The sequence below is a fragment of the Lacerta agilis genome, chromosome 10 (genome assembly GCF_009819535.1).
Source record: "Lacerta agilis isolate rLacAgi1 chromosome 10, rLacAgi1.pri, whole genome shotgun sequence".
In the NCBI taxonomy this organism is placed as follows: Eukaryota; Metazoa; Chordata; class Lepidosauria; order Squamata; family Lacertidae; genus Lacerta; species Lacerta agilis.
In genome coordinates this window covers 34,589,801-34,608,890 of record NC_046321.1, presented here as the reverse complement: position 1 = coordinate 34,608,890, position 19,090 = coordinate 34,589,801, and the positions used below count along the sequence as shown (strand labels likewise).

The 19,090-nt window shown below is 42.5% G+C and overlaps 1 protein-coding gene across 1 annotated transcript; it reads right to left on the bottom strand.

The window, feature by feature from the left end:
* Positions 1 to 438: 438 nt before the first annotated feature.
* On the bottom strand, positions 439 to 11,596 carry UBE2N (ubiquitin conjugating enzyme E2 N). The gene is made up of 4 exons (XM_033161542.1): positions 11,475 to 11,596; positions 2,285 to 2,531; positions 1,979 to 2,119; positions 439 to 1,123 (listed from the first exon to the last, which is right to left on the bottom strand). The coding sequence occupies exons 1-4, from the start codon at positions 11,502 to 11,504 to the stop codon at positions 1,083 to 1,085; spliced, it is 459 nt and encodes a 152-aa protein (XP_033017433.1). The 5' UTR covers positions 11,505 to 11,596; the 3' UTR covers positions 439 to 1,082.
* Positions 11,597 to 19,090: the final 7,494 nt, after the last annotated feature.

Sequence of the window (19,090 nt, the reverse complement as noted above, 5' to 3'; positions counted from 1 at the left end):
CACTGTTAACATCTCATTTTATGCAGAGGATTTAAAAAAATAAAATAAAAAGATCCAAGTTGTTTTAAAATGTATTCCGATACTGGATAATACATAGCACAAGACAGACACATACACCCAAAATTACTGTTTGTTTTGCTAGCTTCCTGCTTCAGTGGTACTTAACTTTGCAAGTACAAACACATTAATGATGCATCTAACAGACTCTGATAACAATTACATTTATCAGAGGCTTTTTAAAAACAAAAGAAATATTATGAACACTAATGTGGCATGGCCTATGAATACAGGTCGGGGAGGGGATCCAATATTTCACTACATCTGTTAGGTTGATGAAAATCAAAGTGTTCTAATCTGGCTTCATTTAAAAAAAATATGATTGTCACAATTGAAAAGTGAACAAAAGAACACAGCAAAACAAACTGTACAAAGGCAAAGTAGAATAACAAAATATTTTACTAAAACATAAGATTTACAGAAGATTTTTCAGACAGCCATACAAAATGGTCACAAGCTTTTTTTTTCCTTGAAGGGAGGGTTTTTACACTTGACAGCAGAATCACAATATTATTAGTGATGGATGTTTAATGTTCCCATTTTTGTTCAAACAGCCAAGCTTGTCCATCTACAGCGTCTAAGTTAGACTTGGCTAGAGGGCATATTCTAGAGTATAATTGGTTAGCTGCTTTAACCGATACAATTAGCATCACCATAAAAAAGGGAGGAAGAGCCCACACAATTAGAACAAAAATCCCTGCAGCTAACCCTGACTACTTTCATTCACAGTGCTTACACTTAACTCATGATGGGGAAAACTTATTAAAAGCAGAGATGTGCTACTGCTTTTAAACAATTTCACAAACAATCCCGATGATACTTCTAGCCTCTGCTCATGCGGAACAGGAGTGAATTAGGACAAGACACAGATTTGCTAGTATGCATTTAAATCACCAAAGAACTGATGTCTGGGGTTTATTCTGTAATGTTTTCTAAGACTGTGTCCATTAAATGCAAAAAAAAGAAAAAAGGAAGAGGTCTTGGCAGAACAGGAAAAAGTGATGCACACTGATTCAGAGCACATTTTAAATATTATTCATGGCATATAGCCTAGTCCATGCTCTGGCTGAAAAGAGAAAAGAAATATGTATTAGACAACAAAGCATCTAACTTCAGAATTCTCTACTCCCTCCCACCTTTCTTGCCCAAAACTCATTAGCATCTTGGCTATTCCTGAGGACTACATATAATAAAATGAATCAAGTGCCAAATGTTCCAGAGTTTTGCACCCTCATCTTTATAGAGCTAAAGAGGCATTTACAAATTCACATCAATAATGCGACACTTACAATCAACATATGGTACATTGATTGTGTGACTCTTATGCATATCAGATGCAAAGGCAGTACCCGCTTACAAGAGACAACTTATCAACCAATAGGTTTCTCACTTGTTAAGTTTCCACACATAAATCTATGTACACACTCATACAAGAAACTGAAAAAGTCTACTAGAGGTCAGACTTGCCCATAACCCCATGGTGACGCCCACTCTCGTAGACTAGAAAGTAGGCCTCCAAGACTGCACAAGTTATATGGCCAAGATGTGACCTTTGAAATGCAAATAGCAGCTTTGGAGAGGGAAATTTCATTGGCACTGTACAGGAAGAGAAACTGTTAAACCTCCCCTGTGCTTTCTCCCTTTGCGAAGTCTCCCCACAGCAATTTCTTTACAGAACAAAAACCATGTGCACAAATTGCATGCACATCATTAACAATGCATTTCTTTTGTCTCCCAGACTTAAAAGGCTGGATGTATTTCATATTTACAGTATTTGAGTTATTGTATGTATGACTTGGAGTGATTCTTACAAAGATTTATTTTTGTAAGATACTTTAGGCTTCTGCATCTGGGACCAAAAGCAGGACAAAAATTTTATACATAACTCAATTTTCTTTAGCCTAGAGTAAGGGCACACTACCTGTTTCTATGGCTTGGGCTTCATTGGTCTTCCACTGCTCAGCTACATCATTTGCTAGTGGATCATCTGGGTTGGGAGCACTTAACAAAGCCTGGATTGATAGCAGAACTGTACGGATCTGCAGAGCTGGAGACCATTTGTCTGAGGAAGCAAGTTAGAGAGTACTAAAGCAACATTTCAAATACAAAACACACACCCCATAAAAGATAACCAAAATATGAAATAATCTTTCAACTATTTTAATAATCTGAAAAACGCATGGAAGAGAAAGATATGTCATGCTTATCATGGCTCCAAAATACTTACCTTTCAAAATATCTAAACATATTCTTCCCAATTTGTCTACGTTAGGATGATAAATTTTGGTCATGAAACGTACTTTCGGAGCTGCCATTGGATATTCTTCTGGAAGGAATAGTTCAAGTTTAAATGTCCCACCCTCAAAGGGAGAATCCTGTGGGCCTGCAATGACCACATGAAAATAACGTGCGTTGCTTTCATCTGGCTCTGCTTTTATTCCAGGAACAGGTTCTGCCAGCAAGCGCTGGGTTTCCTGAAAGAGAAAGAAAACCAAAGTGGAACACACACACACATACTATTTCCTCTAAGAGGGCAGCTATCCATGGATAAAGGAAGTATATAAGTTGTTGTCCTCCCAGTACATTTTACCAAACCCTCAGAATATTAACTTCCCATCTGGTGAATCTAACTTTTCAGACATCAATAAACCAAGAAGTCTGAAGAAGCAGGCACACTCTATTAACCCAGCACCAAGAACTGCAAACACTTCCCCTTCCTATATTCCATTATGTAAGCAAACAGGTCCAGCTATCACTTAGTAAATTTAGTTTCATATTGCTATATTTAGATGAGGTTGACGTGCAGCATCTTTCTATCATGTTGTGATGTCTCTATCAGCAGGAAAAATAAATAACCAGGAAAGTTCACAAGGCAGTTCACAACATAAAAATACAAAATGAAAACACAAAATACATAATAAAACAAAAACACAACCAATAACTCCGCTTCCAAATGTTTTGCCTGGCCCCGAAAGATATACTGTACAAATCATAGAACTGTTGAGTTGGAAAGGACCCTAAGGCAGGGCTCAAAATTAGCAGGGTGCCAGGTGCATTTTACACTTAAAGTTCTCCATTTGCAAGCACCTAAAAAAGTATGAGTGCCATTTTTTGTGACTGGGTGACACTCAAGGATTACTGAAATGTATGTGCTTTGAAGCCTCAAAGTATATGTTAAGGATAGACAATACCGGTATGTTAAGCAGTAGAGAGTACTTTGAAAACTGAAGTATGGTACCAATATTTTTATTGTAAACACCAAATTAACCATGTATTAACAATTTATGCTAAAAATGTGTCACTTATGTGAATTGCGTATTAGTTCCTGCTTATCAAAATAATAAAAAGTGTTGTCACCCCCAAGTGGCAACTAGACATTCTGTTTTGGCACCCACAGCCCAGGTCTCAGAAGCCATTTGGCTCCTAGCTTTTCTATCCCAGTTTCTAACATTACCCCAAGGGTAATCTAGTCCAACCCCCTGCAATGCAGGCAAGCGCCCCTGGGGAGGGAATTCCACAAACAGAGAGCCAGTGCAGAAAAGACCTGTTCTCCTGTTGCCATCCTCTTGTAGAAGAGGCACACAAAAAATAGCCTCACATGATGATTACAGGGTCTGGATCCGTTCATATGGGGAGAGGTGGTCCTGAGATGTTTAAGGCTTTATAGATCAAAACCAACACTTTGAACTGGGCATGGAAACTAATCAACAGAATTTAGGCTATCCCTGTCCATATAGGAGTTTCAGTTTGTTGGCTGTCATCCAAGACAACAGTCCAGCACATCCACTGCTACACCTGCAGTAAGGAGGAGTAGATCTGTGTGTCATCAGCACGTTGCTGACAACATACTCCAAAACTCCAGATAACCTTGCTCTGCAGCAATTTCATGCCACTACAAATCAGTTCACTACAAGATGCAAATATAGTAATGTTAGTGCTGATAACAGTGTGATTGTGTTTTGCTGCATTACTAAACAAGTAACCTTGGATTGGTATAAAAAAATACAGAATATCTTGAGCTATTTGGTGCAGAATTGTGATCTGGGAATCTGCCAAGCACATCACTCCTGCAATGTTTAGACAACGTGGTCTGAATTCTCTTGCTTCCTCCATCTTCTGAATCAAGTGAGATGAATGTGTGAAAACTACCCACACAAAAGCAAGGCACATTAATTGTGGAAAACCTGTTTCAATTCATATAAACCCTTTTCTGATGTCCATGAAGTTTAAAATGAAACTTCAGTATTTCAAGCTATGAATTATTTTTCAGACAATGGTTTTGTCTAGAGAAATAAACTTTAGCTGAAGGGAAGAGAAGGCGAAGGGAAACTCATTCACTGATGGATGGACACTGTTAGATGTCAGGCATTGACTATTACTTCTATAAAGGATCAGGCTGCAAGTCTGAACAGCAGCACAATCTAAATATGTTTACTCAAAATAAGTCTCACTATGTTCTATGGGGCTCATTCCCTAATGAGTTTAGGACTGCAGATTCAGTATAGCAGAAGTGTTCATTGTTTTTAGAATACCGAGATCCATTGCTATTTCTTAAATTACATCAACAGGATATTTGCTTCCCAGGCCTGTCTCAAAGAATCCTCAAACAGTTGCAAACAGTTCTTGTCTACTCAGAGATAAGTCCTATTGACTTCAATGGAGCTTATGCTCAGATACAGTAAGTGTGCATTAGTTTGCACCCTGAGACTAAGAAGTAAAAACTTATTTTTGTTTTGTTACAGTGTTAACAACAAAAGATAAGATATACTTAAGATACTGTGAGCTGCAATAACTTGTAGCTCCATATCTGACACTGACTCAGACTCAAAAGAGCTGCTTTTCCTCATAGCACTTGTGCCAGGCCCAGTGGATTTGTGATTCTCACACAGGTCATGAACTGTTTTGGAAAGTCCACTTGGTTTCACAAGCAGTTTTCCTTGTGGCAAGGAGACTGATATTGACAGAAAGAAGTCTATAGTTCCCTTTGGGTTAAGTACTTAATTCGTTCCGGAGGTCCGTTCTCAACCTGAAGCGTACTTAACCTGAAGCACCACTTTAGCTAATGGGACCTCCTGCTACCACTGTGCCACCAGACCACGATTTCTGTTCTTAAGCAGAGTTCTTAACCTGAAGCATACTTAACCTGAAGCGTACTTAACCCGAGGTACCACTGTAGTGTCATAGTTCTTTGGATGCTGGCATACGTATTTTCCCAGTTATTGTCTGAATAATGCATTTATCTGGCTAAAAACAAATATTCAATTAACTATAATAAATACTGTATACCAAACTGTACTCAACCCATTCATATTCTTAAAGCAGTGAGGTTTAGTTTTAACAAAGTATTTAATATATTCCAATCCCAAGAAAAAAACATGGAGAAAATGCACCTCCTAAACTCATGTTGATGGTTGGACAGTGTTCTCGAAGCTACTAACATGAGTTTGGCCAAACTGCGGGAGGCAGTGAAGGATAGGCGTGCCTGGCGTGCTCTGGTCCATGGGGTCACGAAGAGTCGGACACGACTGAACGACTGAACAACAACAACAACAACAAACTCATGTACCTCCTAAACTCTCACACTATCCATGTCCCTTCTTTTACTGTCTTCATTACTGACAGCCTTTTCTCTTTCTCCCTTCCTTCCTATCACTGATTTAAATGACTTTTTCCATAAAAGCTTTTCCTGGCTCACTTTAAGCTCTACACTTTCATCATCCCCTTCCTTCTCTCACTGGTTCATCGTCATGTCCTCTACCATCAGATTCAGACTGCAAGCCCTCTAGGTACAGATTGCACAACTTTGTGTTCCACAGCACCAAGCAGTTTGTTGATGCCAACAACCAATGTTAGAGGTGTAGGAAGAACAAGAATGAAGACACTTTTCAATTTCCTGCCGGAGCATTCTCTCAGCTTTGCTCACTGCCTTTATGACATCTGATGCCTTTTTTCCACACCTCTTTGTAACTTTTAAAGGAACCAGAGCTATTATTAGATCTCAGCCAGTAGTCAAAAATCATTTAAAGAGATTGAGATTACCAGACACCTGTCATACATGAGTAAAGACAGTTGCAGATCTTATTTCCTGATCATCTGTTCACTTGCTCAGTCATTAGCCCATTTTACTTCTTGCCACTTCAATCTGAGTCACAAGCCCCACACCAAAATTGTTTCCTCCCAACTCATTTGAGAAAAACTACTGGAGACAATCTTTCCCTCCCACAACACTGATACTTATATCTGATACCTAGTCATATTTATTTTGGCATATCTGATTTACAGAATATGTCTCAACATTTTTAGAGTTAAACAAACAAACCAAACTAACCTTCCAAACTGGCACTTCAAAGGAAAAGAAACTTGCTACTTTCATGCTGCATAAATAGGTTTAAATTGCAGCAAGTACTGTAGTGAGAGAACAATGTTGGGTAAACTGATGTTCAACTTTCTTGCTTGTTGGGCAGGGTGACTGTAGGTCTGCTTTCCTATTTACATGGGTCTGTTCTTGAGTTCTGACACAGTCTTCAAACACTTCAAATTGCAATCCTGCTGCAGGACACACTGGAGTAAATAGGCACAGTAACATTTAGGCTAAAAAGACCAGTGAGGCAGCATGTCTGCAGTCATCTTTCTAAATATACTCTACAAAAGCCCCAGAAATTTTGTGATAGGTAGGATATTATTATTGCAATTGCAACTGAAGTACACCATATCCAAATTTTACATACTGTTATATAAAAGTTACTTGGAGAACTAAGGAGAGGTATTGGAAGAACAGCAAGGTGTTTCTATATATGGTTTTAATGCCTTCAAATAAATTATAGAGTAGCAGTCCAGCTTGGATCTATTATCACTGAAATCAAATGTGTTAAAAATACTACTGATACTGAAACCCTACAAGTTCCAGGTCAGTGATCTGTGCCAGTGCTGGCAATTGCTCCAATGCAAACTCACTGTACTCATGCAAAGAAGCCCAAACCTGCTTAGTGTGCAGCCACGGTGACAAGGCCATTCAGTCCCAGAAGATCTGGGATCAAACAAAGAGAGCAGCAGAACGTTACAATAAATATCTGTGTGTTGTCACTAAACTGACTAGCTACATAAGACTTGTCACTGAAATGCTAGTTTAGTGGTTTTGAACTACCGTATGTACAAACTAGTATACAGAAGGCCAAAAGAAAAACTATTCTCAAATAGATTAATATGCTACAGTTTAGTACTGACAAGGATAACAAAAGCTTCTGCCTGGTGTGGCCTGTACAATCAGTGTTAGAAACTGGGATAGAAAAGATAGGAGCCAAATGGCTTCTGGAACCTGGGTTGTGGGCCAAAACAGAATGTCTAGTTGCCATGGGGGAAAAGTGTCGGCAACACTTTTAATTTATTATTTTGATAAGCATGAACTAATGCACAATTCACATAAGTGACACACTGTTAATATCACATTTTTAGAAGAAATTGTTAATACATGTTTAATTAAAGGTAAAGGTAAAGGGACCCCTGACAATTAAGTCGACTCTGGGGTTGTGGCGCTCATCTCGCTTTACAGGCAGAGGGAGCCTGCGTTTCTCCGCTTCCGCATACAGTTTTTCCAGGTCATGTGGTCAGCAAGACTAAGCCACTTAGTCATATTTAATTAGATATTTACAATAAAAATATTGGTACCATACTTCAGTTTTTAAAACATTCTACTCTTTATTGTTAAATTCCTTAACATATTGTCTATTCTTAAGTGGTACCTCTAGTTACGAACTTAATTCGTTCCGTAGGGCCGTTCTTAACCTGAAACTGTTCTTAACTAGAGGCGCGTTTTCGCTAAAGTGGCCTCTTGCTGCCTCTGCGCCGCTGGCACACGATTTCCATTCTCATCCTGGGGCAAAGTTCTCAACTCGAGGTAACTCTTCCAGGTTAGCGGAGTTTGTAACCCGAAGCGTTTGTAACCTGAGGCATTTGTAACTTGAGGTACCACTATACTTTGAAGCTTCAAAGCACATATATTTCAGTAATCCTTGAGTGTCAGCCAGGCATAAAAAATTGCGCTCAGACTTTTTGAGGTGCTTGCAAATGGAGAACCTTTCAGTGTAATATGCGCCTGGCACCCTGCTAATTTTGAACCCTGTGTACAATTCTATATTTTTATACTGTGTCCTACCTTTCAAACTGATGATGCACATCACAAGATCTCAACTTCACACATACCCCAATTAACCAGGTTTCACAAACTTTGGCTTGGCTTACTACTAGCCAGCCATTGCTTGTTGCTGCCCTCATGCATCATTTCTGTGCCTCAGAGCAAAAGGAGGGAAGGACAGAGAGAAAAAAAGAAAGGACCTAAGTTTGTTTAGTTTACAATAGAGTTTCTGCTTTTTGTAATGATGATGATGATGGAGGTGATAAAATACCCAATTCCTCTCTCCTACATTCTCTGCAATACACAGAAGGAAAGCCACTTGCTACTAAAATGAGGTGTTCGGGCAAAGGGGCTGAGTTGGCCCAGGATCCATTGGATCCTGAGTGGATCTCACTGACAACATCAGGCCTGATGGTTCTGCCCCTCACTCAGTCTTCCATGGTGGCTACAATGAACAGCAGTGCTGTGTGGCCCTGCTGCTCAGCAAAGCCTGTGGGAGTTGGGATTGTGCCTCAAGTCCTTTTGAGAGTGTGTTTTTAAAAACTATTTTTTGACTAGAAAGCCTTTTAACAAAAATTAGTGTACAGTATATATTGAGTCATTGCTCCATGTTGGATGGGTATGTTGAATTGCAACTACAACTGACTCCTTGAGATGGTTAATCAAGGGCTCCATAAATCCCCCTTTGGGGGTTTCCCATGGGGAGGGGATGCCACTGGCAGCTCTCCTTATATTCAGCTGATAGAAGGGGGAGTTTGAGTGCTAAGACTGATGCAAGACCCTGAGTATGGGGGTTGAACTGCTCTGCCTATTTGCCACTTTCAAAATTATTTGGGTATAGCTGGGGAACTATTTGTCTCTTACTAACATTTCAGATTCCTGTAAATTTTCCAACCCTGTTTTGTCTCTTGGTAAAATTTTGGATTCCTGTAAATTTTCCAGCCTTGTTTTTGTAACAAGACTCACTTAGGTTTAGCATTTATTTTGTGATTCCATACATGAGCAACACAAGTATACAATCTGTTTACAAATTAAGAGTTCAAGTTTGATATAAGTCTGGTTTTAGGTTAGAAATCACTTTCTAGGAAATATCAGCTTTCGGTTTCAATTTTTGATAGGCTTGAAATCAATGCCTGGTGAGATATCCTATCAAGTGGAAAAGCTAAGGTCTTTCATGGTTAGTTGCGCAGTTTCTGTAACTTGCGTAGCTCTTTGTTTCTCTATGTAACAAGGAGCAGAACTGAATCTGAGCTGCATCCCTTTTCACACTTGATAGTGTATCCCACTGAACTCAGTGTGACTTATTTCCAAGTCAAATGGGTATGTAAAATAAAAATAAGGTAATTACACAATGAATTTACTCATACTATAGTGAACATTTCTCTCAGCATACTGACTGTAGAACATTACATGTTTTTCCTTCAATAAAACTGAGGTAAATCAATGCCAAGTTTCCCATTAATACCCTAAGAGGCCTGCTGGATCAGACATATAGTCCATCTAGCTCAGCATCCTGTTTCTGACAGTGGGCAACCAGATGCCTCTGCAAAGCTCACAAGCAGAACATGTCCACAAAAGCCCCCCCCCTCTCTGTTGCTCATTCAACTACTTAATCCTAAACATGTTTACTCCATGTTCCACAGACCTCAGTGAGACCTAACCCCCTGCTTAAGTACAATTTAGGGTTGCAAGTTGGCTGGAACTTTCAACAATATAAATTTAGCAGCAGTTCTTTGCACAACTAAGAACCGAGCACAATGTCTCAATCATACAAATCTTTTCCACAGCAACACTTATTGGAATCCAAGGCATCTGATTGAAAACACAGCCTTGTAGAAAACTGACCTTTTCAGAGCACTGTTAAGATCAAGTAAACCATAATCTGAAAACTCAGAATTACATATCAAGGGCGCACTGCTGAAAGTGTAGCAGTGATAGTATCAACACACAAAGGGCGTGAGTTCTGGAAGCTCTTTATTTTAAATCAGATACTTCCTGTTTTTAACTTTTAACTACACGTGAAAAGAAAAATCAATACAATTTCATGACCATTTTTGTGCTCCATAATGCGCTAAACATGATAGCACCCAAAAACTCAAGAGACATACGTGCATATGTGTTTTATCTGGCAGCATAAAATCAAAACATTCTGGGCCAAATCCAGTGTTTTTCATACCTGTAGAAATGAATGGACCTAACTAACCTCATTTTATTTATTACATACCCCACCATTCTTCCAAGGTGCTCAAGTCCAGGTAATGTGCACAGTTCAGCCCTCTTACAATTTCATCCTGACAACTACCTTGAGAGGTAGGCTAGGTGTAGAGACAGTGACTAGCCTATGGCCACCCAGTGAATTGGGGACTAGAACCCCCGTCTCCCAGGCCCAACATTCTAGCTACTATATACCACGTTGGCGCCAATGGGCCTACTCTGATCCAACGGATGCAACCCTCTCCCTTTAAAAAAGATTTTTTTTAAAAAAAAAAATGGCACTCCCAACAAAACCTAGCTCGCATGTGGGGAGTGGAGAGAGACTTGGCTAAGCATGGGCCGGCGCTCTTGGGAACCACCACCGTACTGGCCAAACCTCGTGAGAAGGTGAGCCAGCAGTGGACTCTGCTGCTGCCTGAGAGCCGACGCGAGGCTTAGGCAAAGCTGCGCCTTCCCGTCGGCTGCCATGCGAGAGTCGTGCGCCGCTTCCCACCAGTTTGCCTGGGCCACCGCCAGGTCTCGCCCGACACCCGCCTAGTTCGTGCGAGAGGGCGAGCGAGTGAGACCGCCCCGGCCGCCTCCCTTCGCCCTGCCGCGGATCAGCAGAGGCAGGGGCGCCGGCTGCGGCGGAGAGGGCGGGGACCAGCAGCGCCGTGACTCGCGCGGCTCAGAACCCAGGCCCGGAAGGGGGCGGGGGGGGGCGCCTTCCATCCGCCCTGCTTGCGGCTCCCATTCATTCCCGGCAGGCAGATGCTCGCAAGGCGCCGCCGCCGCCGCCCCTTAGGCGCGCACCGGCTGGTCCCTCCCGCGAACGGCGATGGCTCCTGCTGTTGTCGCCACCAGGCCGGCCTCGCCCCCCGCGCCCTGCAGCAGCGGGGGAAGGAAGGAGGGCGAAGTCGCCGCCTGCCTGCCTGCCCCGCTCACCGGAAGCGCCGCGCTGCCCTCAGCGCTTTCCTCGGGGCTCCAGCGGCCACGGGCCTAGGCGTGAGGCCCGGCGAGGCCTGCGCGCAGCTTGAGGGCAGAGCGGGGCAAGGGGGTGGGGACAGGCCAGAGGAGGAAGGGAAGCGGGTACCTTGATGATCCTGCGGGGCAGCCCGGCCATCTTGTCTTATTGGGATTCAGGCTCCGCTGGGTCTCGGCTCCGCTCGGGGCTTACGCACTACCGGAAGGAGCTCTGCGCTTCACTTCCCGTGACGTCACCGGCAGCGCCTCCCGAGGCATGCTGGGAAGTGTAGTCCCAGCGCGAGGAGGCGCGGACACATTTGTCCCGGCCGCACCTTCTGAATTAACACAGGTGCCTCGTGTCAGGAGTTTCTGTGGACTGCAGAGCGCCCTTCGTCAGAGACACAAGAAGCGTTAGCCATAGAAGAATGTTGATTTAAACATTGCCGCGTGATTTTTTTTTGCCTGTCTTTGCTTATTTTATGTATTTTATCCTGCTTCTGTTAGACTACTCATGGAAAATGCATTGAGCTGAGCAAGACGATGACTATATCGCAGATGGCCTCACACTTTCAAATCTATCTTCACGGCCTAAAGAACTAGAACTTTGCCTTCTTAAAGTGAAAACTAAGGTTTGCAGGATGCTAAATCTGGCAATATGGAGCAAACTCCACACGCTCTAGCTGCTCCTAGCAGCTAGGAATGTTTTATAAAGAGAGGCAAATACCCAGAACTCAGATCACCAAGTAAAAAGAAGGCAACTAAAATTTAAGTAGGCAGGGACAATGATTAGTAAGGTCCATAGACTTATGATCTCATCTGCATGTCTATGTTCTGACCGGGGCATGGTTCATTCGATGCAGACTGCTGCAGTTTGCTCCAAAATGAGGAACAAACCAAGATCTTCCCCCATGACCTTATGACCTATGACTGTTATATGCAATTACTTGCTTCCAGCTTCCACCCAGAACACACTACAAGCTACAGTCCTACACATGCTTACTTGAGAACAAATTGAACTCCGAGAGACTTACACATTTTGAAAAAACTATTAATGGGATCAGGCTATTTTACTTTTATTGGCAGACTGTAGGCCCCCCTACTGTCATGGCTTTTTAATTGGGTCATAAGGAGAATGCTGTGGCATACATTTTCAAAATATGTAAGAGGGTTACAGAATTTTATATATCCTCACAACATCAGCTGACTACCACCTATGTAAAGCAACAGAATTATACAGAGATCATAGCAATCTTCAATCAATGTATAAACAGACCTCACAATAAAACCTGTGCATCAGTTAACACACAAAAATTGAAGATACAAAATTCTTGAATATCTCTGCTAACAGGTAGGAAAACATGGTTACATTTGTTTAGGTAAGGTTTGTACTCATCTATTCATAGATCTCAACAACAAAAAAACTACAGTTTCTGTAGCAATCTTATTTGCATCTGGGAGAGGGGGAAAGTGCAATGTTCAAAGGATTAAACTATATATTGGATTAATCAGCACTTTCTGGATCTCTCAATGTTGGTTACAAAAATAATAAGGCATGCCATACTGTTTCAATTCCCTCTGAACCACAGGGACAGAGTAGGATAGCACCATCTCCTATACAAAAGAGCTGAAAGTGTCACATTGAAACATGGAAGAGTGGAATTTTGAAACATTTGGTTTGTTTACAAAGGTAGGGTAAAAGCCAAATGACAAAGGTGAGCTGGACTTATTGGCTACTGAAAGCAAATATTGAAAGTCTGTATTGTTGATACACTGACTAACACAAGATCTAGCCTTGGCAAAACCATGTGAAAAATGTTGTGATTGAGAGAAGACCAGAATGCCAATTTAGCATCTTCACCCATAAACTTACTTACTGATCTAAACAAAACCAACAATACAAAAGAGGGGGTACTGGGTGATGCAGGACACATGCAGTTAGGGTGCCCAGATGAAAAAGAGGACAGGATTCCTGCACTTTTGTGCATAAGAGGTGGTTTTAGTAGCTTTAGCTTGCATGGCAACAAGTTACAACTCTTGAAATTCCCGCTTCTGCATAACTTTGAAAGGTGCAAGCATCCTGTTCTCTTTTCTATCTCTTCCTTGGGGGTGTGCCAGAGGAAAAGGAGAGAGAAGGAGTGTGTGAACTGAAGGTTTGTTGCAGCTCATTCCTGTCATGTTAAACAATGGTCTGAATTCAGCCTGTGCAAATTTGTATTCTGGATTTCTTACAGTAGTTGTATTCCAAAAACAGCCCAATTCACCTTATGCATTAATTTGATATCTGAATCAAGTCTATATAAAACTTAAGCCATGCCAGGTGATGTTAAAAACAATAGTAATAAATTAGTGATAACACAATTTTTCTACTTTCTTCAGTACCTCTGGGGAAGTGTTTTAGTTCAATGGTAGAGCATCTGTTTTGCATACATAAGGTACCAGGTTCAATCCCTAGGTAGGGCTGAAACCCTGAAGAGTCACTGAATATCAGTGCAGACAATACAGTACACTGTACTGAGCTAGATTAGCTAGCTGCTAGATGAACCAATGGCTTGACTCTATAGTTTTCTATGTTCCACAGTAGATCAGGACCAATAATTAAATACAAAAGTTGACTAGATTTCTACTCCTTGAGTTGTGTGAAGGAGGAAATTTCAGCAAGTGTAGCCTTTTCTCAACTTCGCTTGACATGCAACACCACTAGAAACCCCACTTCTACACAGGAACAGTACAGTTCTAGTAAAGGCACTGCAATCCTGTCCTTTTTTGTACCTGTGTCAAAATGAAACTTCTCTTTGTATATGCTGTTGGGCATCCACACAAACATAATGTTACCTCTCATCTTGCCTTTTGCTACCCTGCTAGTACTATTTTGGCTTAAACTCTGTAGCTTATGAAGGCTTTCCCATGAATTCTGAACTGAAGGTTTCTAATTGCTTTTCTCATTGTTTTTAAGTTTTTCCAAGTTTACGTAATCATAATCTAACTACTTGTAAGTGAGAAGCTGTCACAGAGAGAGAGGGAGGAAGAGAAATTCATTCCTAGAAGCAGATTCCTTTTAGATCTTCAACTACAGTTAGCCCTGTAACTCAACTCCTTGCCCTTCAGTCACAAGCAGTGGAATTATATGCCAATCCCCTTTCCAAATTATCCTTGCTTCAACTTTGCTTCCTGCAAATATTTTGTAAAGATACCAGTGACATTCCAACTCAAGTGCGTAGCATTTGAAACTCTATTCATAGCCAAGAGCTACGCCAAAAATGAATCTGAGAAGATTTTAGGCTATTTTTTTAGGGCTGTCATGTTTGCATGAGCAGTTTGTTATACCATAGCAGCAAAAAGTCAGATTTTCTGAATTAATTCTGCTTCATATTGATTAAAGGGAAAGAGCTCTGCCTTTACTTCTGTCTAATCACATATGCACATTTCTGCTACCATGCCTGTGTAATCCACAACACTCTTCATAAGTGACTGAGTTGAATTCACAAAAACAGTGGATAAAGTTGTATAAATTGCCACCTGCAGTGCTCCTCAGCCTTTATTTAACAGCTGCCTGGCATGCAGAAATTTGTTAGACAAAGCATTTATCAATGTTTCAACCCCACACTAGGAACACAGGAAGCTGCCTTAAACTGGCAGCAGCTCTCCAGGGGTTCAGACAGACGTCCTTCTAACTGGAAATGCCAGGTGTTAATTTAGGCACATTTTGCATGCAAAGCAAATCTTTTCCCAAAGAGGGTAGTTGCCTTATACTGAGTTAGACCAAGCTCAGTATCGCCAACACTGACTGGTAGCAGCTGCCCAGCCCAGGCTTTCAGACAGGAATCTTTCCAAGCCCTACCTGAGGAGGAGTTGAACCCAAGATTCCCCCACCATCACCACCAACAAGCAGATGCTTTTATGCTCTTTCCCCAGAGCAGGGAAAGTCTTGCCTGCTAAAGTTAGGGTGAAGCACTTGGTTGGAAGAGAAAAGCCCCTGTTCCACCTCTTTCTAGTTCTATGTATCAGTGTGGGTGGAAAGTTTATATGCTCCTTTAAAAAAAACAAAAAACAAAAAAACAACAACAGCAAAACCAGCAAGAGTCTTCTGACATCTTAAAGACTAACGTGCTCTGTTGTTTTTGCTGCAACCCACTAACCGGGCCACTGTCTAAAATTAAAAACATGCAGTCTTAAAAACCTCGGCTGCTTTTTAAGTGGGCAGCCTTCGGAGGGCCTTGCCAGGACTACATTTCCCAATGTGCTTTGGGGCTTAGGAGAGCAGCTCCCGGACGTTGCCTCGCGAGTTCCTTTTTGCCGTAAAGGAAGAAGCGGACGGTTCCTGCGAGACCGGGGTGGTTCTGTCGCTGCTGGGTTGGGTTGTCCGGGTAAGCGGCTTCCTTCCTACCTTCACCTTTTCCGACTTCGCCTCCTGGCCGCCTCGCCCTGCGAGGTGAGGGAGGCAGCCGGGGAGCAAGGAGAGCCTGACCTGTCGGTTTGGCGCTTGGGAATCCTCTTGCTCCTGCCGGGGAAATCAGCGCCTTCGCGCCGAAAGCTAAAAGCCCCTTTCCTAATCCTTTCCTGCCGTTGGGGCGCCGCACAACTCGCGCGGTGAGGAGGCGAAGGGAAGCAAAAGCGCTTCCCCACGTGCAGAGTGCCCCTGTCGGGTCATTAGGCGCGCGTGTTCACTGTTCTACCTCCTCCTAGCAGCGATTTCACAGCGAGAGCAAAGCGCCCGTGGCTGAGTTGTTGTCAATGATGCCGCTGCACCCTGCCTTAAAATAGATCCGAGAAGTTCTAGCATTGGGCATTAGCGTTCTGAAAACCGGCCGAAACATCCGGGTTCGTTTCTGCAGTGCGGCAAATACTTACTGGCTGGCTTGGGTGGTTAGTTGCCGCTCTGGAGAGACCTTGGATCAGCATCTGCAAGTGCACACACGCGTGTACAGAAGCGAGCCTGAAGCCAATCGATTAAGGCAGGCATAGGATACATACTGTTCTTGCTTGCCACTAGAAGCGTAACCAGTGGAATTCAGTGTAAAGAACGTTGCCCGCATTCCCTATATGTGGTTTTGACAGCCTTGCATATGAAGGTTACTCGCTGCAACAAAAGTCTAGTGGCTCTTTGTTTAAAGTCTTTGTTGAAGGTTAATAAGCACGAAACAGCGTTGGTTGCTCTTGGGACCCCGTGGTAGTAGAGGCGCTCTCCAGGGCCACTTCTTGCCTCTCTCTGAATAAAGGACCCCTTCTTCAGAGGGAGGCTTGGACCCACACTACAAATAAACCTGTTGCAGCAGTGCTAGCTCTTTCCTTACAGCAGCAAATGCTGTTTAAACAGTCAAAACAAAACAAATTCCTTCCAGTAGCACCTTAGAGACCAACTACCGTATTTTTCGCTCCATAGGACGCACTGGACCATAGGGCGCACCTCATTTTTAGAGGAGGAAACCCAGGAAAAAAACATTTTTCTGGTTTTCCTCCTCTAAAAGCCCTGTTTGTTTGTTTTTTTGAGGATCAGCTAAAAGCTTTGCAGCTTTTTTGCAAAGGGAAAAGCCCTGGCTTTTTTGAGGATCAGCTGAAAGTTTTGCAGCTGTTTTTGCAAAGGCAAAAGGCCTTTTTTTAGGATCAGCTAAAGGCTTTGCAGCTTTTTTGCAAAGGGAAAAGCCCTGTTGTTTTTTTGGTTTTTTTTTTGAGGATCAGCAAAAGGTTTTGCAGCTTTTTTTGCAAAGGGGGAAAAGCAAAGCTCCTTTTGCAAAGGGGGAAAAGCAAAGAGGAAAAGCCCCATTTTTATGGGGTTTAACTCACATTTCTGAAAAATCTTAAGGAAAAGGAGCCATTTCTACTGTTTCCAGACAGATAATCTAATCAGCCAGTCACATGTCCTGGGGAAACAAACAACCTCCCTCTGCAGCACATTCAACAAAGGAGGGCGTGGCTGAAAGGGAGCCAGGACTCTAATCTCTCTCCCGATCTCTTTCTGATCAGCTGCTGAGCGGGGTCCTTTCAACACTCCCTTTTCTCTTTGTAAAATAAAAAACACAATCTGCTTTTGGCTCCTGGGCAATTTAGCTGCAGGGACCACCATTCGCTCCATAAGACGCACAGGTATTTCCCCTTACTTTTTAGGAGGAAAAAAGTGCGTCTTATGGAGCAAAAAATACGGTAAGTTTGTTCTTGGTATGAGCTTTCATGTATCTGAAGAAGTGTGCATGCACATGAAAGCTCATACCAAGAACAAACTTGGTTGGTCTCTAAAGTGCTACTGGAAGGAATTTTTTTTATTTTGTTTTGACTACGGCAGACCAACACAGCTACCTACCTGTTTAAACAGTATTTGGCTGTAGCTGCAAAAGTGGTGCTGCTGCTCCATATCTGGTGGGAGGCTCCTGATAGTAGGGGGTCGCAGTGGTGGCGGTGGCAGCAGCCACAGATAGCCCTGCAAACAGCAGATGGGAGTGGAATCTGCCACCTGAGCCAGACCTGTCCATCATAGCTGATACCATATTGCTGCTGAAGAAGGGTCTGGGAAGGAGAAAATCACTTCTGAAAAATATCTTGCTAAACCTGAGTGAACAGCATTCTGTCAACCAGCTGCTAATTGGAGCCAAGTTGTTCGGTGGCAGGCCAGCTCTAAACAGTCCTGCAAGCTAGTTGTTTTGTGTGTGTGTGTTTGTGTGTGTGCGCATCATAATGTTCTGGTCTCCTTTTGGCTAGATCGGGGTTATTTTTGGAAGGAGGTATCAGGAACCCTTTGATTATTGTACTGCCGTTTGCTGTTTTTATGTTGTATTTTTAATTGTTTTAAGGCTGCAATCCTGTACCCACTTACCTAGGAATAAGCTTTGTTGAAATCAGTGATATTAACTTCTGAAGAGATGTACAGACTCGCAGAAAAGCAGGATAAAAAGTATTTAAAAATAAATTATATGAGGAAAGAACTGTTTTCACGTGGCTCAGGCAGTTCATAATAGCATTGTTTGGTAATGCTGTGACTGAGCCATGGAGCACTCGCATTGTCTTGTGGGGCTCAAAGCTGAGGTAAACTTCCTGGGTGATATTCGTGATTTATGTTCATTAATTCCAGTGGGTCTACTCTGAGTTGCACTTGGTTGACTACTACACCACTGCCTCCAGAGTCTATACAATTGGTATAATGAAATTTTAGGGAAGGGGTGGAAGCTTTTTCTCAGGCAACCCATTGGTTGTCTCATGAAAGTGGTTGGTGGACTCTAGGACACAAAATGGGTGGAGCAGAGAAATTAAGGTGACTCTTACCTTTGTAACAATTGACAACATTCCAGCCATGCACCAGAGTTTTCTGCATACACCACAGACACAGAGGAAACTGCCTTATACTGAGTTAGATTCATTAATCCATCTAGCTCAGTGTGGACTAGAGTGGCAGTGGCATTCCAGAATTTCAGAGAGGGGTCTGAACACACCTCTCCGTACACACAAGCAGTCAAGGATGCATTTTAGCGAACCAAAAGCATGGGGGAGGGAGCAAAGCACAGCCAACAATGGTCATCGCTGGGGAAGAGTCTCGAGGGCCAGGAAGAGAGGCCTGCCAAGCCACATTCTTCTGCTTGGCCTGTGGTTCCCCACACCTGTCATAGGGAAATAGCAAGGCAAAGATGGAGAAGACTTCGCATAGTGAAAAATTAAACAATGAAAGCCTGGAAGAGCTATTGAAATGTGTACAAGGTGACTTGCAAATTGTGGATCTAATATGTTTTGACTAATCTCCTGACAAACCACTGATTCCCA